We start from the raw sequence: 23,832 nt of genomic DNA, 5'->3' as shown, positions 1-23,832 counted from the left end.
GTGTGAGTTTGCAAATGCATTGGATCTACCTGTAAGATGGACTTGTGCCATGACTCTATTATTTGTTTCCTCCATGAGCCCCCACTCTAATCAGAGGACCACAGTGACATTTTGGATCCTTGGCATTAGTGTCATCTCAGAACTTATATCCAAAAATCCTCAAGAGGTCTAGATAATCCTCTTTCTTCACTGTACATTCAAGTAAATGAGTGCATGTCCCTGTGGGGAAGAACTAAGGAAATATTTATCATATTTATTTGTTATAGCACTGCAGGGACTTTATGAAGAGCAAGTTGGCTTAGACCTCAAAACTGGCTATAGGAACATAATTATCTAAATGGTAACTGACATCTGCTCTCCAGCTGTTAATCTTTTGGATTATGTAAGCCTGGTTATACTTGTCATAGTTATCATAGTTTTGGGTTGCCCATTCATCTTCTTCCCAGAACACACTGTGATCTCTTAAACAAACAACAGGCCCTAGTTGCCATTCTGTTTTTGCTGCTATGAAAAGATGAGCTCAATGATAAATTTTTCACTGGAGAATATTACATATAAAAGAGGCAACAGACAGGACAATTGACACAAGTTTAAAATAATCTTAACTCATAATCCTGACCCCTCAACATGTTTTTCCTGAATTCCCATCCTTGATTTGTTGGGCCACTGTTCGACCTGTTTCTCAAATTTAAAAATTTCGGAATGATCCAAGACTTCTCACTCTTCCTACACGTGTATATCTATATCATACATTCTAACAAGTCCAAATTTTTCATAAATAAATAAAATATAAATAAAAGTAATAGATGACATGGAAAAAAAAGAACAGAAAGAAATATAGTTAAAATTAAATTTCTTCTTATCCCTAAGCCCCAGTCTCTTTTCTCAGATGTAATGATATAATTTCCTGCTAACTTTCAAAAGTTTTTATGCCTATACCAGCTTATGTGTACATGTGTGTATGCAGAGTCTATGTTTATATACTGTTACATACTTAAAAAATTTTTTTACACAAACAGGAGTGTACAATATACCCTATCCTACTCCTGAATTATTTCCCTTGGATTCTGGAAATCATTCTGTTTTAAAAAAAAATTTAATGGCTGTATTTCATTTATATGACTATATTACCAATTCCTATTTATAGTCAGTTAGGGTACTGCCAATTTTTCTTTGATATTATCAACATGCTTCAGCAAATATCTTTGTATAAACATCTTGGTACCAAGTGTTTTGAAATTTTTCACAAAAGAGTCTTAGCAGGAAATTTTCTAGTATTTTCTAGTATTTTCTTTAACTGGAAACTTTCTAGTATGAATTGATATAGTAAAGCATCCTAAAACAAATAATAAAAACACGACTAATTTGATAGAAAAATGTACAAAAAACGTGAACAGGAATTTCACAGAAAAGGAAGCATAAATAGCCCTAAACCTATGAAAAATATTTCAAAATTTGAAGTATGGCTTCTACTGAATGCATATCACTTTTGCACCATCATAAAAATTTTCAACCTCACTAATAGTAAGGGAATGGAAATTACAACCACAGCAAGATAGGATTTCACATGGTCTTGAATGACAAAAATTAGAAAGTCTCTAGGGGCACCTAGGTGGCTCAGTTGGTTAAGTGTCTGACTTTGGCTCAGGTCATGATCTCACAGTTCGTGAGTTCAAGCACGGTGTCAAGCTCTGTGCTGACAGCTCAGAGTCTGGAGCCTGCTTTGGATTCTGTGTCTCCCTCTGTCTCTGCCCTTCCCCCACTCGCACTCTGTCTCTCTCTCTCTCTCTCAAAAATAAATAAACATTAAAAAAAAGTCTCATAATACCAAGAGTTAGCAAGGATGTAGAATAAGGAGAACTCTTACTAACACTACTAATAGGAGTGTAAACTGGTGTGACAACTTTGGGAAACACTATGGCTTATAGATGCCTGTCTTCTCCCTGCATCTTCATGTAGTCTTTTCTGTGTGTGTGTGTGTGTGTGTGTGTGTGTGTGTCTATATCCTAATCTCTTCTTACAAGGACACCAGTCATGTTAGATAAAAGCCCACCCTAGTGACCTCTTTTTAACTTAAATATCTCTTTAAAGACTCTATCTCAGGGCACCTGGGTGGCTCAGTCAGTTAGGTATCTGACTCTTGGTTTTGGCTCAGGTCATGATCTCAGGGTCATGGGACCAGGCCCTGTGTCAGGATATGTGCTGGGCATAGAGCCTGCTTGGGATTCTCTCTCTCCCTCTCTCTCTGCCCTTTCCCTGCTTGCACTGTCTTGCTCTATTTCTCAAAATAAATAAATAAACTTTTTTAAAGACCTTATCTCCAAATACAGTCACGTTCTGAGGTACTGAGGGTTAGGACTTCAACATATGAATTCTGGAGGAGCACACTTCATCCCATAACAGGCACTTAAATCACATTGAGATTTTAATGTTTTCTTCTGTATTTATATGTTTTTTCCATAGGGTCCCCACCACCACAATTTCTGAACTCTTATGACTTAAAATACTGTCTGATGAATAGTTTCTAAGCAATGGTTCAAAATTTTTTGATAATTTTATGAGGTGTTAACTTTGATATTTTACATCCTTCCAAGTCCAAATAAACCATTCCTGAGCAAAACTGAAACTGACTGCATTTCTAACTTCCTCATTCTGCTTCTTCACTGCTGATCTCACACAGGGTCAGAGGAGTCGGCTTATTGGGAGACCAGAGAACTCCACAAGTTCATTGTTTGGATTTCTAAAAGGATCTTACAATCTTATTTCTCCTGCCCACTAGGAAAGGATTAAGAAAACAAAGGTTGAAATCAACAGCTTCAACTTTTCAATATAAAAAGAAGTTTTCAGGAAAATCCTGGTAAGTTACAGAATCAGTAAACCTTTAAATTTTCTGCCGATGGTGTGGCTATTTTTTAAAATCCCAGCTGTACTTTTTATATAAATACTTGTGTTTATACATAAATGATTGCTTGTAAAAATGTTGAAAGTAATTAGAAATATCAATAGATTAAATATGTAGCAACATATTTAACTGAGGCTAACTTTGTGAATGCTCTTCTAGAAAGAAATGTACCGTTAAGTGTACTTGTAGTGGTGAGAACCTTATGGTCCCACAGGGCAGTAGGAAAGACAACAGAAAAACAATGCAAAGTTCAGGAATGTAAACGTTAAAGATTGTAAAGGAACCTGTGGTCATGTGAAACTGTGTAAAATTCTGTCTTCCGTACTTAAGATGTTATTAGAAGCTTTACATTTAATCAAAGATAACACTCTCCAAAGACTATTTCTCTTTGTAAGAAGTCCCTTCACATTCATTTTTTTTTTACAGCAATCTAGTTAAAAACTGAAAATGGAAACTTAACCAGGAAATGAAACTTAACTTGTGTTGTGTATGGTTTCGTTTCTTCAGACCAGCAGGGGGAGATGTGTAGCTCTCCCAGACTAGCATCAGAATCCTGCAGAGCCTCTCCCTGATGATCAGCTCTGAGTCCTACCGAACAGGACTGCTTGGGGCATAGATATCTGGGATGCTCTGAGGACGCCCCTGAGATGAGGGTGGGTGGGCACCAGTGCTTGACCCTATGCACTCTGATGATTTGGCATTTCTTGTTCAACACCTAAAGAGAGAAAACTGGAGCAGTTGCTGGAGGATGGCATCCTGTAGCTCCTTTGCTAATAATTAATGGTATTACTGATAAGATTTGTGTTCACAATTGTTTCAAAACAGGAAGATGAGGGCCCCCAGGAAGCCACAGTTATGTCAAGTCAATCTCAAAATTTGTCCACACCAGTCATTTTGATCTTTGCTTAGCTCCAACAATATATATGCAGATGCTCTTATAACTGATAAGGTACAAACTATTTTAAAAGCATTATTGAATATAGTAAGTTCAAATCATTATATGTTCACAACTGCTGTCATGAGAGGAGAGGGAGGTTGAGAACCTTTTGACATTATAATAGGTCCAAGATATTAGTAAAGAGTTTAGTGTATCATATTAAGACAAGGTATTGCCGATTTTTCCATATAACAAAAGGAAAGACTCCAGATTTGGGGAATAAATGTCTGTGACCTTATCTGAGAACAGTGTTTCTATCTCCCTGGTATCTACTGGCAGAATCTGAAGGAAGAGAAAGCTGCCACCTCTTAGGTGGCACAAAGTTACCCTTGCAGCACTGGACACAGCACACAGTGAGTTGCTGGCTGTATAGAGGCATAAAAGCTGTAAGAAGAAGGGATATACTGCAGAGGGAAATTTCTGATGTGCTGCCTCATTCCTAAAATGTTGGGCCTTAAAAAATATTGTTTAAATAAAGTTAAAAAAATTAAAAGGGGTGCCTGGCTGGCTCACAGAAGAACATGTGACTCTTGATCTTGGGGTCGTGAGTTCAAGCCCCACATTGCGTGTAGAGATTACGAAAAATTTAAAAAATAACAAACTTTAGAATGTTGGGCCTTGGTGGAATTGCTATAATCACTGGCTAAAACAAAAGAGAAACCTTGAGTCTGTCCTCTCAGTCTTTGGGATATCCAGAGACAGGGTGGACGGTTAAATTACTGAAAGAGAACTCTGGCTAAGAGAAGTTTTGCAGCAGATCTGAGCAGGGTGTGTCTGTGGGAAGGGGGTAAGTCCCTCACGAGGAGATCAGCTTTCCAGAGCAGAGGCAGCAGATGAGAACAGCAGAGGTGCTGAGGCTCTGACACTGAGGACCCGGAAGAAAGAGAGAGAGAGAGAGAGAGAGAGAGAGAGAGAGAGACCTAGTCCAGTATGAGAAATGACCTTATTTGGAAACTGTGAGTGACACAGCAGAAATGATACAGGATATTATGAAACTAGGGTACCTAGAAGGACTGAAGGAGAAAACATACTTATTAACTTTCCTTTCCTTTTGACAAAATTTCCTTTTCCTTCTTTGTGACCGGGTGATTGAAGCTAGAACTAGTTCTGGCCCTAACGAACAGCCCAGTAAGAATGTCTAGATTTCTGTGTGAGATTCAAGCCGAGTGAAAGAACTGCCCTAGTGAAATGAGCAGTCATTTGGTCCTTTGACCCACAGACATAGCTAATTCAAGAGTTGTCAAAAATTTATTACTTTAAACTACTCTGAGAAAATGTTATTCATTCAACAAATTTTTTGTTAAAAGCTACTCTGTGCTAAGCACTGTAAAATAGTAAATACATGTAAAAACTCCTGATCCTCATGAAGTACACAGAAATAATGGGTGGGACAGAAAAAGAAACAAGATAAATAGGTAGGAGTATGTGGAATACTTTATTGTGATAAATCCTAAGTATATATATTTAAGGGAAAAAAATAACAGAGAAGAACAGGAAATAGTGGAGATGGAATAAAGTTTTCAGCAGGCTGGCCACCCATGCCTCAGTAAGAAGGTGACATGTGATGAAAGATGTAAGCAAAGGGAAGGAGTGAGCCCTGCAGGTATCTGAGGGCATCCCACAGAGAGGAAGCAAGGACAATGCCAGAAGCAGAAGTAGGTTCTTCCTGCAAGAAACAAGAAGGGGCTGGACCAGCTTTAGAAAGGGAAATGAAAATAAGATTTAATATCAGAAGGGTAACAGGGTGCCAGGTCATGTGAGGCCTTATAGTTTATAATAAAGGGCTCAGCTTTCACTCTGAGTCAAATGGTAAGCCACTGGAGGGACTGAACAGAATATTAGCATGTGATTTACATTTGAACAGGGTCACTCTGGCTGCTATTTTGAGAAGTCTCCAGCAGGATCAATAAAAGCAAGGGTGAAACAAGTGAGGGAGCTGCTCCTGACATCCAGGAGAGAGGTGGGGGCTTGGACGGGTTGGTAGTGGTGGAGATGCCAGATGTGTTTTACAGAGACAACCTACAGGATTTGTACCACATTGAATGTGGAATGTGGCAGAAGGGGAAGAGAATGCCTGCAACAAATTTTTGGATGTTTGTTTAATTTATTAAAAGTATTTAAATACAGGGGTGATGCCATCTTGGTGGAGGATGTTCTTTTCATTATTCTTTCAAATCTTGTACATGTTTGACTTTTCACAATAGGAAGTTAGGGGGAAAATCTGTCTCATAGAGTTCCTAAGCAACAATCCAATCAATTCCATTTTAATTTTCTGTGATATCATTTTGTTTTTTGATGTAACAGATTCTCAACAAAAGGCAAACTGGAAAAGGACCAGATCTGTTCTGCCTACATCTGTATTTCCTCACAGATGCTTTCCAGGACATGACTCTTGCAAATTTTCAAGAAAAGACAACTAATCTAATAGCTTGAGATCAAAGAACCTCACAAAGAGTTATTTCAAGTTGCTGATATAAAAAGGAAGTTTTCAGAAAAGTCTCGGTGAGTTTCTAATCATTAAAGATACCTGTTTCATCAAATTTCTTTAAAAAGCTGTCTTTAAAAACTAAGTCTAAAACATAGAGTAGAACTTTGAAAATGAATATATTTTCAAGTGCACATGAGCTATTTCTAATGAAACAATTTTAAAGGAATGAGAAATATTCCTGTTTGTAACATGTATGTGTCACTAGATGTAACTTGCACTGGCTGCAGAATTCTTAAAAAAAAATTTTAACACTTACTTATTTTTGAGAGACAGAGAGAGACAGAGCATGAGCAGCGGAGGGACAAAGAGAGAGGGAGACACAGAATCTGAAGCAGGCTCCGGGCTCTGAGCTGTCAGCACAGAGCGCAACACGAGGCTCAAACTCACAAACTGTGAGATCATGACCTGAGCCGAAGTAGGACACTTAACCGACTGAGCCACCCAGGTGCCCCTGAAGAATTCTTTAAGAAAGAAACCTTCCAACCACCATGATGCAGAGTGTTTCTGAAAGTGGAAGTCTCCAGAGATGAGTCTAGAAAGACCTAAGTAAAATGTTGATCAGAGGATCAGGAATTGAAGCATAGCAACCTGTGTAGAAAATTATAGCCATGGGCAGCTATGTCAAACCCTGTCCTGTATAACTCAAGATGATATCAAAGTTAAAGATTAGACCCACCAAAGTCTAATTATTTTATTTTTTAAAACATTTATTTATTTACGTAATCTCTACACCCAAAATGGGGCTTGAACTCACAAACCCAAGATCGAGAGTTGTATGTTCTTCTGACTGAACCATCCAGGCACCTCTAATCATTTTATTTAAGACTTTCCTTTACAACTAGCTTGTACAAAGACTATGGGAGGAAATACATCATTTTAACGTGCACTTCCAGAAAATATAACCAACTTGCTTGGCAGTTTCATTTCTGAAGAACAGTAGGCTTGCTGATCTCCAATTGTGAGCATTCTTTACAAGAGGCAAAGATACTTGTGGGCTGCTGAGACCCAGCTTCCTGGAGGCAGGGGTGGGCACCACTGCTTGCCCTAAAAGCTGTTTGGTTTGATCCTTCCTGATCAACCCCAAAGCGAGAAAATAAAAGTCCTTAAGAAATGGGTCCTGAGGGCGCCTGGTTGGCTCAGTTGGTTAAGTGTCTAACTCTTGATTTCATTCAGTTCTGGTCATGTCTCACAGTTTGTGAGATCAAGCCCCGTGTCAGGCTCTCTGCTGATGGTGCAGAGCCTGCTTGGGATTCTCTCCTTCCTTTCTCTCTCTCCCTCTCTCTAGAAGAAAGAAAGAAAGAAAGAAAGAAAGAAAGAAAGAAAGAAAGAAAGAAAGAAAGAAAGAAAAAAAGAAAGAAAGAAAGAAAGAAAGAAAAAAGAAAAAAGAAAGAAAGAAAGAAAGAAAGAAAGAAAGAAAGGAAGGAAGAAGGAAGGAAGGAAGGAAGGAAGGAAGGAAGGAAGGAAGGAAAGAAAGAAAAGAAGGAAGGAAGGAAGGGGTCCTGAATTGAGTACTCATAAGGAGAACTCTGGGGTTCAAAAATTTCCCATAACATAATAAAGGAGATAAGGTAGAGGTCTTCTCCCCAGTTCCAAGCAGAACAACACCTTTATCCATTTCAGACCTTAAGTTTTTACATGCTTTTCTTTTGAAGAAGCAGAACAAAAGCAAACAACAACCAAGACAGCACTGGTTCTGTCCCATGCTCCTATACAATGAAAACAGGTTGGCTGAGAGGAGACATAATTAATCATGACATTGTTTTCCTGATCACAACCCCTCCCCTTTATTTATACTATGTAACTTCTTGTTATACATAAAGGTCCCTCATATTTAAAAAATATGCCAACACTCCAGGACATGAATCTAATCGGATAATGTTCATGAAATGATTTTGTCAGCCTCAGAACAGTGAAATATGTCAAAGTTCTACATAAATGTTAAGGAATCATCACCCAAAACAAGGTTGAATAATACACTGAGCCAAAGAGTTATACCAAAGCATTATTAAAGCATTTTGCCCAAATCATGGCCATCTTGAATTAAATAAATGATCCAAATATGGATCATAGTCTATATAAGATGCTTGTATAATTGACAGAGTGCAAAATTTATGTGAAAGCATTACCAAATATATAGTAACTTCAAATCATTATGAATCGTCTCAGCTCTTATCATAGTAGTGGGCAGCTGAGAAAGTTTTTACTGTTATAAAGGGTCTTCATCTTTGAACGGTGGGGAACCTGTGAGATAAAGTACAGATTAAAAACAGATTTGGGGAGGACAGATGCACTTCCAATTTGAGGAGAGTGCTCCCATCTCCCTGTAATTTCCAGCAGAATTCAAACAATAAAGGAGAAAATGTCTCCCTGGCAGGTGGCCCAAAGACCAGCCCTTCCACATCCCCACATTATACACGGACACACACTCCTTGTAGAGTGCTGGAGTCTAGTGGGATTGGTATACTCACTAGCTATATCAGAAGAGAAAATCTAGAGCTTTTCCTTGTAATATCTGGGGTACCCAGAGGAGAAGGTGAGAAAGGACTCTGACTAAAAGAAGATATTGCCACAGACCTGGACAGAGCACATCTGTGGAGAATGACAAGAGCATCTCCAGAAGAGATGCCCAGAGATGCGTGGGTCTCCTCTCTAGAGCAGGGAGTTATAGACAGTCTGTTCAAAGAACAGAAACTAAAATAGAATGTATGGACTTAGTAACAGAAGAGAAGTCAAGAAGCAGTACAGTGGTAGATGTGGTTTTAGGAGCTCAAGGAAGCTCTCTTCTGATTGTTTCAGTTTCCTAGTTGCAATAGGAAGCAGGGTTATAGCAGAAAGTGACAATGGTGAGGAGGTGTTGGAGATTTGTGTGAATGTGTGAAATAGCCATTTAAGACAGTGAGAGAGTGAATATAGCAGGGAAACAGGATGGTAGCTCAGAGCATTTTAACAGTCTGCTGGAGGACAGTGGTCATGACTGTAAAGTGAGACCAGGCAGGTCATGGAGGGTCATGTCCAGCCATGTTCCACCGAGTTGACACAGACAGAGTACAAGAGGAGGGAGGACAGAGCAAGTGATTACAATGAACAAAGAAAATCAAGCTAGTTACAAGGGAGAAGCAGTGAGGAGATGCAGGAGGGAGGTATTTGAATCTGAGATGCTGGAAGGCTTGTAGCCATTAGTGATTCTATTAGTTGGCTAGGGTTGCTGTAACAAAGTACCACAAAGTGAGTGGCTTAAACCACAGAAATGTATTATCTCACAGTTCTGGAGGCTGGAAGTCTTCAAGATCAAGATGTTGGTGAGATTGTTTCCCGCAGAGGGCTGTAAACTGGAATATGTTCCTTGCTCTTCTTCTAGCTTCTGGTGGTTTGCTGGCAATCTCTGGCATTCCTTGGCTCATAGATCACCCCTATCCCTGCCTTCTTCTGCACGTGGTGTTCTCCATGTGTGTGTGTGCCTCTGTGTCTGAATTTCCCTTTCCTATAAAGATACCAGTTATACTGAATTAGGGCCCACTCTAATGGCTTCCTGTAAACATCGGCAATGACCCTATGTCCAAAAGGGCTGCATTCCAAGGTAGTGGGGCTAGGACTTTGTCACATCAACCTAAACTTGTCAGGAGGTAATAATTAAGCAAGAGTGTCTATTTGGGACCAAAGAATATGTACTTTGGGATACACAGATTTAGGTAGCAACCCACATAGTGTCCCACTAAGCAAAAGTCAGGGGGTTTTAAGGCAAAAAGGGAATGCTCATATTCATAATGTTGCTTACTAAGGATTTTTGACTGGGGATCTCAGTCAGTTAAGCGTCTGAGTTCAGCTCAGATCATGATCTACAGTTTCTGGGTTCGAGCCCTGTGTCAGACTCTGTGCTGACAGCTTGGAGCCTGGTACCTGCTTCAGATTCTGTGTCTCCCACTCTCTTTGTCCCTCCCCTACTCATGCTCTGTCTCTCTCTGTCTCTCAAAAACAAATAAACATTAAAAAAATTTTTAAAGGGGCACCTGAGTGGCTCAGTGGGTTAAGCGTCCAACTGCAGCCCAGGTCATGATCTTGTAGTTCTTGAGTTCAAGCCCCACGTTTGGCTCTGTGCTGACAGCTCAGAGACCGGAGCCTTCTTCGGATTCTGTGTCTCCCTCTCTCTCTGCCTCTCCCCAATCACACTGTTTCTCTCTCTCTCTCTCAAAAATAAACATTACAAAAAAATTTTTTAATGTTAAAAAAGAATTTTTGATTGTTTTTGGTGGCAGAAAGCTAATCTTGACTGAATATAACTTATTGCTAAGGCTATCACTAAGTAAAACCTCTTCCTAGCAAGTAGAAAATTTGGGCTAAGTCCTTGCAATACTTTTGATTGGGCCAGGTTTAAAAGTTCATGGTTCCTCCAGTGAGGGCATGTATATGGCCCATCTCCTTAATGGCTCCATTTCAAAACCTCTTGACATAAGTGACGCCCTTTCCTTTCACCTGTCACAAACACATAGGTTTTTTGAGGGAGGTGGTCATAATTCAACCCATAACAGTTATCATAAGGTCAATGATGTGACTGTTAAGACTGGAGTTGGGGGGAGGTCAAGATCATTAGACAAGAGGCAGTCAAGAGGGAGAAAGTGTATTGAAGGATCATTTGAGCCACCAAAAATTGTGACAGGAAGTGTCTGAGGGCATGAGTGCCTCTTCCCTTCAGCTACCTACAAAAGGAGGTCAAAATATATTAAAATATATAAAAAAGCAAGTTTGGTTAAACGTCGACTTCAGCTCAGGTCATGATCTCGTGGTTCATTAGTTTGGGCCCCTCATAAGGTTGTCTGCTGACAGCACAGAGCCCGCTTTAGATCCTCTGTCTCCCTCTCTCTCTCTCTCTCTCTCTCTCTCTCTGCTCCTCCCTCCCCCACCTCTCAAAAATAAAAGTTTAAAAATTTAAAAATAATACAGTAGTCATTTTTTATTCAAACTTTTCTCCGAAGTGACCTCAAAAAATCTTTCATTAGGATTATGTTTACTAATAACTGCTTCTACTATTCCACATATAGTGCTTGTAAACAGGTAAGGCAGGACCCCTCCCTTCAGCTTATCTGAAATGACACTTAGGACCTCTGCAGAGGAAGCAGGAGGATCCAGGCTCTGGGGTGTGTGGAGTCATCTCCTGGTCAGTAATTCCCTTTGCTCTGGAATTCTCTTTGGCAGACCCAGTACCTGGATCTGGGAGCAGGAGCACAGACAGCCCACTGTGGAGCACCACCACACCCATCTCCTTGGACCCTGGAGATAGGACTTTGGAAGTCCTACCAGGTAGACTATGCCTTACTCCCTTCACTCTGCCCCCCCAGACTTGTTCCCTCTACCTGCCTCCCACCCTACTCCAGAAGCCCCACTTTAACTTCACCTGTCCAATGTCCCCACTTTCCTCATAGTGACATTCCTCCCCTCCTCACAGATCCCAGTCCTTTGCCCGTTATTGAGTCTTACACAAAGCACGATCACAATTTATTATTATAAACTGTTTTGAATGTATGTGTGTGGCTTTTTTTTTTTCTTTTTTAAATTTGCTCCATTGGATTATAAGTACTATGAAAAAACTTCACATCTATTTTGGTTACCACTATTTTTCTTGAGCATGATGCCTAACAGGTGCTCAATAAAAATTTGTCGAGTGAGGGGCGCCTGGGTGGCGCAGTCGGTTAAGCGTCCGACTTCAGCCAGGTCACGATCTCGCGGTCCGGGAGTTCGAGCCCCGCATTGGGCTCTGGGCTGATGGCTCAGAGCCTGGAGCCTGTTTCCGATTCTGTGTCTCCCTCTCTCTCTGCCCCTCCCCCGTTCATGCTCTGTCTCTCTCTGTCCCAAAAATAAATAAACGTTGAAAAAAAAAATTTATAAAAAAAAAAAAATTTGTCGAGTGAATAAACAAATGATATTTATTTCTGGTTGCGATATGTGCACTAATTCTTATGGAACCTCAAAGACCTCCTGGATCTACACTGTAAAGTGAATGGAATCAATCATATGAAATATGTTTATAATGTTCATTGTGCCAGTAGCTCATAGTTCTGCTAATTGGCTCAGGACTAGGTATGTCCTGCAGACTGAAGGCAAAGTGAAATCATATGGTATTTGTCTTTCTCTGACTGACTTATTTAGCTTAGCATAATACTCCCTAGCTCCATCCACATTGTTACAAATGGAAAGATTTCATTTTTTTTATGGCTGAGTAATATTTCATTGTATATTTACCACTTCTTTATCCATTCATCATTTGATATATACTTGAGCTGTTTCCATAGTTTGGCTATTGTAGATAAAGCTGCTATAAATATTGAGGTACATATATTCCTTTGAATTAGTATTTTTGTATTCTTTGAGTAAATACCTAGTAGTGCAATTGCTGGATTGTAGAGTAATTCTATTTTTAACTTTTTGAGAAACATCCATACTGTAATCCAGAGTGGCTGCACCAATTTGCATTCCCACCAATAGTGCAAGATGGTTCCTGTGTCTCCACATGCTCACCAATACCTATTGTTTCTTGTGTTGTTAATTTTAGCCATTCTGACAGGTGTGAGGGGAAATCTCATTGCAGTTTTGATTTGTATCTCCTGATTATCAATGATGTTGAGCATCTTTTCATATGTCTGTTGGCCATCTGGAACGTCTTCTTTGGAAAAATGTCTATTCATGTCTTCTGCCCATTTTAATTAGATTATTCATTTTTGTGGTGTTGAGTCTATATAGCTCTTTATAGATTTTGGATACTAACCTTTTATAAGATGTCACTTGCAAATATCTTCTCCCATTCCATATGTTGCCTTTTAGTTTTGTTGATCGTTTCCTTTGCCATACAGAAGCTTTTTATTTTGATGAAGTCCCAATAGTTTATATTTGCTTTTGTTTCCCTTGCCTCAGGAGGCATATATAGAAAGAAGTTGCTATGGCCGATGTCAAAGAAGTTACTGCATGTGTTTTCCTCCAGGATTTTTATGGTTTCAGGTTTCACCTTTAGGTCTTTAATCCATTTTGAATTTATTTTTGCTTGGTGCAAAAAGAGGTCCAGTTTCATTCTCTTGCATGTGGCTGTCCAGTTTTACCAACACCATTTGTTGAAGAGACTTTTTCCCATTGGATATTCTTTACTGGGTTTTTTTTAAGATTAATTGACCATATAATTATGGGTTTATTTCTGGGTTTTCTATTCCATTCCACTGATCTACATATCTATTTTTGTGCCAGTACCACACTGTTTTGATTACTACAGCTTTCTAATATAACTTGAAGTCCAGAATTGTTATGCCTCCATCTTTGCTTTTTCTTTTTCAAGGTTGCTTTGGCTATTCGAGGTCTTTTGTGGTTCCACACACACACAAAAATTTTTTTTAATTTTAGAGAGAAAGAGCATGCAACTGGGGGAGTGGGGCAGAGAGACAGAATGAATCTCAAGCAGGCTCCATGCTCAGCATGGAGCCCAACATGGGGCTCAATCCCACAACCTAGGGATCATGACCTGAGCCAATATCAAGAGTTGGATTTTCAACTGAGATTGAAAATTTCAGATTTTCCAACTGAGCACCAGGCACCCCAGTTCCATACAAATTTTAGGATTATTTGTTCTAATTCTGTGAAAAAATGTTGTTGGTATTTTGATAGGGATTGTATTAAATGTGTAGATTGCTTTGGGTTACATGGACATTTTAACATTTGTTCTTCCAGTCCATGAGCATGGAATGTCTTTCCTTTTTTTTTTTTTTTTTTTTTTTTTTTGCATCACCTTCAATTTCTTTCATTAGTGCTTTAAATTCTTCAGAGTTTTTTTCACCTGTTTGGTTAGGTTTATTCCCAGGTATCTTATTGTTTTTGGTGTAATTAAAAATGGGATTGATTTTCTCTTCTTGTGGCTTCATTATTGCTGTATAGAAATGCAACATATTTTTGTACATTGATTTTGTATTCTGCAACTCTACTGAATTCATTTATCAGTTCTAGCATTTTTTTTTGGTGAAGTCTTTCAGGTTTTATGTATAGAGTATCAGGTCATATGCAAATAGTGAAAGTCCTACTTCTTTCTTACAGATTTGGATGCCTTTTATTTCTTTGTGTTGTCTAAGTCCTGTTGCTAGGACTTCCAGTAATATGTTAAATAACAGTAGTGATAGTGGATATCCCCATCTTGTTCCTGACTGTAGAGGAAAGGCTCTCAATTTTTCCCCATTGAGGATGATATTAGCTGTGGGTTTTTCATATGTGGTCTTTATTGTGTTGAAGTCTGTTCCCTCTAGACCTACTTTGTTGAGGTTTTTATCATGAATGGATGTTGTAGCTTGTCAACTCTTGTTTTGCATATATTGAAATGATAATATGGTTCTTATCCATTATTTTATTAAGGTGGCATATCACATTGATTGATTTGCAAATATTGAACCACTTGGCAACCCAGGAATAAATCCGATTTGATCATGGTGAATAATTTGGGTCCTTTCTCTTTTTGATAAGTCTGGCTAGAGGTTTATTAATTTTATTATTTTTTTTCAAAGAACCAGCTCCTGCTTTCATTGATCTGTTCTATTGTTTTTTAAGTTTATATATCATTTATTTCTGCTCTAATCTTTATTATTTCCTTCCTTCTGCCAGCTTTAGGCTTTTTTGTTGTTGTTGTTCTATTTCTAGCTGCTTTAGGTGTAAGGTTAGGCTGTTTATTTGAGATTTTTCTTGCTTTTGAGGTAAGCCTGTATTGTATATACTTCCCTCTTAGGACCACTTTTGCTGCATCCCAAAGACTGTTTGAGATTTCATTTTCATTTGTTTCCATGTATTTTTTAATTCCTTTTTTGATTTCCTGGTTGACCCATTCATTGTTTACTAGCATGTTGTTTAACTGCCATGTATTTGTGATCTTTCCAATTTTTATCTTGTGGTTGACTTCTAGTTTCATAGTGTCATGGTCAGAAAAAGTATGTAGTATGAGTTCAATCTTTTTGTATTTGTTGAGGCCTATTTTGTGACCTAATATGTGACCTATTCTAGAGGATGTTCTGTGAGCACTTGAAAGAATGTATATTCTGCTGTTTGGGGTCAATTTCTGGGATATTTAGGATGATTTGATAGTTAACTACTTGTGTTCATGAGTCATAATGAGTCTAGGGTCCTCCTACTCTGCTGCCATCTTCCTCTCCTTTCTTATTGCAGTTTTTATTTGTAGTTCCCTGATGATAAGTGATGATGAGCATCTTTTTATATGTCTGTTGGCCATCTGTATGTCTTCTTTGGCGAAATGTCTATTCATGTCTTCTCTCCATTTTTAATTGGATTATTTGTTGTTGTTGTTTGTAATGACCCATATAAGTTCTTTATATTTTGGATATGAACCCATTATCAGGTATGTAATTTACAAATATCTCCTCCCATTCAGTAGGTTGTTTTTTAGTTTTATTGATTGTTTCCTTTGTTGTACAGAAGCTTTTTATTTTGATGGAGTCCCAACAGTTTATTTTTGCTTTTGTTTCCCTTGTCTCAGGAGATATATCTGGAAAAATGTTGCTTCATAGGCTGAAATCGTTTTAACAAAGTTAAAAACTCATACTATTTTTCTTATCTAATTTCAGTCAGGCCAGGCCAGTTTGAAATACAGCTAATTCTTTTGGTATCTCTGAGAGCCACAAGAATTAGCCAAGCAAATTGACTTCCCTAACATTTTGCTACCACATCTCTTTTTGTCTTGGTGGCCTAATAGCTTGAGTTCCAAAAGACAGTAGGTGATGAGGTAGCTGATTGCTTCATTGCTATGTAACAAAGATGATCATCTTCCTAGTTGAGAAAGGAGTTTTCTGTTCCCCAACCCACCTCCACTTATCTGGTTTTATATTTAAAGCTTATTTGCAATATTCAGCTATGGGAATCAATGTCTTGTTACTTAAAATTCTGGTTTTAAATTACAAAAACCCTTGTTGTACCTAGGTGGCTGTCGGGTGAGCTTCCAACTTAAGCTCAGGTCATGATCTTGTGGTTCATGGGTTCTGGCCCCCCCGTCAGGCTCTGTGCTGATAGCTCCAAGCCTGGAGCCTGCTTCAGATTCTGTGACTTCCCTTCCCTCTCTCCACCCCTCACCCACTCACACTCTGTCTCTGTCAAATATAAATTAAAAAAAAAATTCAAAAAACAGTTACAAAAACCCAAATTTCACCAAATTAAACCTAAAAGGGATAATTACTATATGGATAAAGGTGTATGTGACCCTAGTTGGAAGCATCTGCTCATTTAATGATAATAATTATAATCACCTAGGAAACAAGGGCACTAATTGGGACTACAAAACATTAGTATCGACTAGTTTTTTTTTTAATTTTTTTTTTTTTACATTTATTTACTTTTGAGAGACAGAGTGAGACAAAGTGAGAGTGGGGGAGGGGCAGAGAGAGAGGGAGGCACAGGATCGGAAGCAGACTCCAGGCTCTAAGCTGTCAGCACAGAGCCTGACGCGGGGCTCGAACCCACAGACTGTGAGATCATGACTTGAGCTGAAGTCAGACGCTGAACTGACTGAGCCACCCAGGCGCCCCAGTATCGACTAATTTTAAGAGTCATTCTTGAACAATATTTTATATATGTTGTTTGTGTAAAATTACGTACATAATTGACTATGTAATTTCAATCGTTAAGCATAATACTAAAATGCTTATCGTATTACTTTTTCCAAGGAAAAAACTGCAAGCTCGAAATGAGTGAAAAAGTAGAGCTACCCGAAGTGACCAACAACTGGACCAAAGAGCATGTGAAACAATGGGTAACCAAAGACCTTAAGATTGATGAGAAATATGGGCAGATTCTGATCGATGAAGAAGTAACTGGATTAGTCCTGCAGGAATTAACTGAGATGGACCTTAGAGAAATGGGGCTACCACGGGGTCCAGCACTTTTGATAAAACGTACATATAACAGATTGAATAATAGGTACCCTGAAAGTAACAATCAGGATTCTGGACAATTAGATCATACAAAACCATCCCTACAAGAACACCCAAAAAAGCCACAACAGACAAAAAAGGAAGATGAAAAATCAGAGTTACCCAATTTTAATCATGATCTCAGAGAGATCAGAGATACCAAAAAACAAAAATCAATTCTTTTGAAAGAAGATGCATTAAATGGAGGAACAACCACTGAAGACCAAAATCAGGATAAGCTAGAAACTGAACAGTTGACTTGTATGCCATATCCTTTTGATCAGTTCCATAACAGCCAACGTTACATAGAACATAGTATTCTACAACCTGAAACTGGCCCACTCAATCTCATAGACCCAATACATGAGTTCAAAGCCCTCACAAATACAGAAGCAGCCACAGAAAAGGACATTAAGATGAAATTTAGCAATGAAGTCTTCCGATTTGCAGCAGCTTGTATTAATTCACGCACCAATGGCACCATCCATTTTGGAGTTAAGAACAAACCCCATGGACAAATTGTTGGTGTGAAAGTCACCAGTAAAGATGCCTTCATTGACCACTTCAATATAACGATCAGACAATACTTTGAAGATGAGGTCAATGAAGCCAAGAAGTGCATTCGGGAACCAAGATTTGTGGAAGTTCTACTGCAGAACAATACACCATCTGACAGATTTGTCATAGAAGTAGATGTTATTCCAAAACACTCTGTGTGTGAAGAAAAGTATTTCTTAATTAGGATGCAAAACTGTAAAAATGAAACATGGAAACCAAACCAAGATCTTTCACTGTTTGTGAGAGATGGGGCCAGCTCTAAGGATATCCTGGCCAATGTTAAGCAACGGGATATAGCTTACAAAGCATTTTTACAAAATTTAAAGTCACTAGCAGCATCTAGAAAAGAGGCTGAAGAAGAATATGAGGTGAAGGCAAATAAGAAGGAGAGTGAAGGACAAAAGCTTATCAAACTTCTCATAGGCAACCGAGACTCACTGGATAATTCATATTACAGCTGGTACATTCTTGTAACAAATAAATGCCATCCAAACCAAACAAATAACTTAGATTTTCTAAAGGAAATGAAGTGGTTTGCTGTGTTGGAGTTTGATCCTGAATCTGTGAGCAAGGGGGTGGCCAAAGTTTACAAAAAAAGCCGAGTAGCAAATCTTCACTTTCCAAATCAGTTTGAAGAAAAGACAAATAACATAAGGGAGAAAATTTCTAGTTTAAATCTTTACCAGCAGCCCAGCTGGATCTTCTGCAATGGCAGATCAGACTTGAAAAATGAGAGCCATAAGCCTCTAGAACCACACTTATGGCATAGAGAAAGAGCTTCTGAAGTCAGAAAGTTGATTTTATTTCTCACAGATGAAAATATAATGACAAGAGGGAAATTTTTGGTAGTGTTTCTATTACTCTCTCCAGTGGAAAGCCCAGGAGATCCCCTCATTGAAACTTTCTGTGCTTTCTATCAAGCTCTCAGAGGAATGGAAAATATATTGTGTATCTGTGTAAACTCACAGATTTATCAACGATGGAAAGATCTGCTACAAACAAGACTGACAATGGCAGATGAATTAACAAACCACAGTATTTCCACTTTAAATTTAGAACTGATAAACAGTACTATTCTTAAACTAAAACCAGTGACTCAGTCATCAAGAAGATTTTTGCCTTCCCATGGATTTTCTTCCGTTATCTTGGAGAAAAAGGAAGAGGATATCTTGACTGCACTGGAAATCCTCTGTGAAAATGAGTGTAAAGACACAGACATAGAGAAAGATAAATCTAAATTCCAAGAATTTAAGACATCAAAAGAGGAACACTTTTATCGAGGTGGCAAAGTATCCTGGTGGAACTTCTATTTTTCTTCTGAAAACTATTCTTCAGCTTTTGTCAAAAGAGATAGTTATGAAAAGCTTAAAGATCTGATACAGTGCTGGGCAGACTCTCCTAAACCAGTATTTGCAAAAATTATCAATCTTTATCATCATCCAGGCTGTGGGGGTACTACGTTAGCTATGAATGTCCTCTGGGACCTAAAGAAAAACTTTAGATGTGCTGTGTTAAAAAACAAAACAACTGATTTTGCAGAAATTGTAGAACAAGTGACCAAACTGATTACCTATAAGGCAACCAGCCATGAAGACTACTTTCCTGTACTTCTCCTTGTGGATGATTTTGAAGACCAGGAAAATGTTTATGTCCTACAGAATGCCATCGATTCCATTTTAGCAGAGAAGGGCTTGAGATATGAAAAAACACTGGTAATTATCCTCAACTGCATGAGATCCCAGAATCCTGATGAGACTGCAAAATTAGCAGACAGTGTTGCACTAACCTACCAACTTTCTCCTAAGGAACAAAGAGCTTTTGAGGCTAAACTGGAAGAAATTGAAAAGCAACACAAGAACTGTGAAAACTTTTATTCCTTCATGATCATGAAGAGCAATTTTAATGAAATGTACATAGAAAAGGTAGTCAAGAATATCCTAAAAGGACAGAATGTTGACAGCAAGGAAGCACAACTCATCTCCTTCCTGGCTTTACTCAACTCTTATGTTACTGATTCTACAATTTCAGTGTCACAGTGTGAAATATTTTTGGGAATCATATACACTAGTATACCCTGGGAACCTGAAAGCCTAGAGGATAAGATGGGAGCCTATTCTACACTTCTAATAAACACAGAAGTTGCAGATTTTGGGAGATACACAGGTGTGCGCATCATTCATCCTTTGATTGCCATTTTCTGTCTGAAAGAACTAGAAGAAAGCTATAACTTGACTAAATGTCAAATTGCATTGAAGATCTTAAATGAAAATTTATTCTATGTTTCTGGAATAGGAAGAGAAAAATTTCAACATGATGTGCAAACTCTTCTGCTTACAAGACAGCGCAAGGAGTATGGAGATGAAACAGACACTTTGTTTGCCCCGTTAATTGAAGCTTTAAAGAATGAAGAAATTGAAAAGGTCTTGGTGGCAGGGAGTGTTCGATTCCCACAAAATGCATTCATTTGTCAGGCCTTAGCAAGATATTTCTACATTAAAGAAAAGAATTTTAATATTGCTCTGGATTGGGCAAATCAGGCCAAGAAGAGAGCATCTAAAAATTCCTATATCTCAGATACACTTGGTCAAGTCTACAAAAGTCAAATCAAATGGTGGTGGGATGAAAGGAAGAACTCCAAGGATATTACTGTTAATGATCTGATTACTGTTAATGATCTAACATATCTCCTGGAAGCTGCTGAAAATGCCTCAAGAGCTTTCAAAAAATCCCAAGAGCAAACTGAGAGGAAAGGCTATGAAACAGAGGCCTGGGCACCACAGAAGTTGCAAAGAAAATATGACACATACAATACAGCCGGTTTCTTGGGTGAAATCGAAGTTGGTCTTTACACTATTCAGATTCTCCAGCTCACTCCCTATTTCCTCAAAGAAAATGAATTATCTAAAAAAGCTCTGGTAGAATTTTTATCAGGAAAGGGACTTACTCCCATAAATCCAAAATGTGAATATTATTTGGCTCTTAGCAAGTTCACACCCTACTTACAAGATTTACAATCAGATTTGAAAAGGTGTTTTGACTTCCTTGATGATTATATTGTTCTTTTGAAAATGAAGAACACCCAAAAAGAAATAGTAGAAATCTCATTAAGGAAAAAAATCGCTCGTTGTTTCAGGAAATACATGGAACTTTTCTGCCATTCGGATTTCGGTCCATTACAGGGCAAAGAGAGTCAGTTTCTCCAAGAAGAGAAATGCAGGAAAGGTTTAGAAGCTTTGAGAGCAGATAGGTTTTCTGGACTCCTGGAATATCTTAATCCAAATCACAAAGACGCTGCAACCAATATGGAAAATATAGTGAACAAATATTTTTTCCTATTGAAGCAAAACCCAACTAAACACCTGGCAAAGGAGAAACTAAACTTCATTTTAGCCAACATTATTCTTAATTGTCTAAAACCCCACTCCAAATCCATTCAACCACTTACCACACTGAAAAAACAGCTCCGAGAAGTGTTGCAAGTCATAGGACTAAGTCATCAATATCCAGACCCTTATTTCTTGGCCTGCCTTCTGTTCTGGCCAGAAAATCAAGACCTAGATGAAGATTCCAAACTAATGGAAAAGTATGTTTCATCCTTAAACAGAACCTTCAAGAGACAGTACAGGAGCATGTGCAGGTCCAAGCAGGCAAGCACGCTCTTTTATCTGGGGAAGAAGAAGGGTCTCCACAGTCTTGTTCACAAGGCTGAGATAGAGCAATACTTCAATAAAGCACAAAATATAAATTCTCTCGGGCAGAGTGGTGACGTTTGGAAAAAAAAAGAAGTCAAAGACCTCCTGTGTCGTCTAACTGGTCAGGCTGAAGGCAAGCTAATCTCTATGGAATATGGAACAGAGAAAAAAATTAAAATACCAGTAACACCTGTTTATTCAGGTCCACTCAGAAGCGGTGGAAACATAGAAAGAGTGTCCTTCTACCTAGGATTTTCCATGGAAGGCCCTCTAGCATATGACATAGAAGTAATTTAAGAAGACATATTAACTCAAATATGTTTATTCATCTCTCTGTGTGATTTTATTCCCTCTCTCTAATCCCATGGCATTTTAATAACATTATTGGCTTATCTGCAATCACAGATTCTGCGTTTGTCTCCCTGAATGAATTATAATTTTTGAGGGCATGAAGTGTGTCTACACAGAGTTTGGTACACAGCAGAGTTGACTGTTCATTGTTTTAAATATGCATTTTCAGACTTATATTCTGTTGGTATTCACTGGTCACATTAGAGCTGGCTATAGATCAATAAAATCTGTTTTAATTCTATCACTCTTATGAATATTCTGAATTGTGAATTATTTATTCACTGTGAAAGCAGAGACTTAAATAAGATGAATATGAAAGGAAAAGCCCCTCCTGTGTTTGGAAATCAGACCCAGAGATCCACACCAGAGTGCCACCTACCTCATCTTGGTATCAATAAAAATGTATAGAAGGTAAATATTTTGTTCTCTTTTCTACCTACCCCTCTACCTATCTATATAAATACACACTTCCTTGTACCCCTTGCCCTTCTCCCACCTTCTTGCTTCAGGAGGGGGAAAACAGAAAACAAAGTAGTCACAAGCTTGAACTCCCTTTGCCCCCTTGCTCCCATTTACAGATAAATCTGTTTCTACGGCCATTCTTGCTTCCTGTCAACATAGTCTTATCTCCACCTGTTCTTTAGAGCCCATCTCCCTTGGCTTCTTTTTTCCATTCACTGCCCTCTTTTCTCTTTTGACTTCTCAACCTGTGCTATATACACGCTATTTTCTCTATCAAATATTCCCTTATTTTCATCCAACATTTTCCATATGACTATTCTGATTTGTCCATCACAACTCAGTTTGAATCAACTCCACCAGAAAGTCTTCCCTGACCCTAGAGCCCCTGCCATAACTTCCTCATGGCAATATGTGTTCCCAACTTTCCAGAATGCAATCCTAGAAGCTTGGCCCTAGACTTAAACCAAGCAGAACAGCCTCGAACAGCATTCTAGAGCTTGGATTTTAAGAGATATCCATTGCCTATAAAGTAAAACACATGCTAATATAGATTAAATTAAATACTTAACAAATACATGTTTATTTATCTACTTCCTATCTCCTTAGTAACTTAGATATTCCAGGTTGCAAAACCAATTCCTCTTGTCATCTAGAGATCTATTCCCTATCAGGGTTCTTTTCACCAGTATTTCTGTGAATCTCTGAGGAATGCTCACATGGCCCACAAACATGCCCCTGTTGCTAGAAGCCACATCTGCTGCTGATCTTGCTCCAGACTGCTGCCTCCCTTTTCTGCAGCCCACCTGTCCATTTGGTGGGCTTCCAAGTGTCCACACACCCCTGGACATAGGCTGGACCCTTAAACCTTCATAGCTCAGCTAAGACTGGGCTACAACATTTAGCAACACTTAACTAATGGGTTGACATAAGAGAAAAAAGTTCTGATAGAAGGAAGAAAAATTGTTAAATATTCCTATTATCCATGAATATCCTCAGAGTTCACAGGCCCAGCTCCTCTACAAGGTTTTTTAGGGATCTTCTCTTTTCTCAACCTGCTTTTATTTATCCAATCACAAAAGGCTATTTATTTTTATGAATCACCAAATGAATAATGTTTTATTGATCTAAGATGGGTATGTTTTACCAAGTTTTCTTAGGCCTTTTTGAATTTTTTTTTTTTTTTTAAGTAGAGGCTTGAACTCACAACCCTGATATCAAGACCTGAACTGAGATTGAGAGTCAGATGCTTAACCAACTGAGCCACCCAAGTGCCCCAGGCCTTCTTTAATTTAAATACTAGCTATCTTTGTCACTCCTTGTCAGTCTTTGGTTAAAGGAATTTACTAACTCAGTGATACTCTAATTCAAGCCCTGTCCCCTAATCATACAACATTAGTGTTCTCACACTGTATGGTTTACCTCTTTTCCAATACTCATCTTCACAAGTAGGTATGCTGCAGTACATCAGTTTATATGATTTTAAATAAAACCAGTATTTCCCCAATACTTGA

General features: G+C 38.5%; 1 protein-coding gene across 1 annotated transcript; it reads left to right on the top strand.

Annotated features, from left to right (window-relative positions):
- The first annotated feature begins 2,669 nt into the window (after window positions 1-2,669).
- Window positions 2,670-22,109, top strand: SAMD9L (sterile alpha motif domain containing 9 like). Its single transcript, XM_047842852.1, has 4 exons — window positions 2,670-2,857; window positions 6,144-6,341; window positions 11,518-11,622; window positions 17,013-22,109. The coding sequence occupies exon 4, from the start codon at window positions 17,033-17,035 to the stop codon at window positions 21,803-21,805; it is 4,773 nt and encodes a 1,590-aa protein (XP_047698808.1). The 5' UTR covers window positions 2,670-2,857; window positions 6,144-6,341; window positions 11,518-11,622; window positions 17,013-17,032; the 3' UTR covers window positions 21,806-22,109.
- Window positions 22,110-23,832: the final 1,723 nt, after the last annotated feature.

This window comes from Prionailurus viverrinus, chromosome A2, assembly GCF_022837055.1.
Source record: "Prionailurus viverrinus isolate Anna chromosome A2, UM_Priviv_1.0, whole genome shotgun sequence".
Taxonomy (NCBI): Eukaryota; Metazoa; Chordata; class Mammalia; order Carnivora; family Felidae; genus Prionailurus; species Prionailurus viverrinus.
The sequence above is the reverse complement of the archived record's forward strand: the minus strand, read 5'-3'. Positions and strand labels throughout refer to the sequence as shown.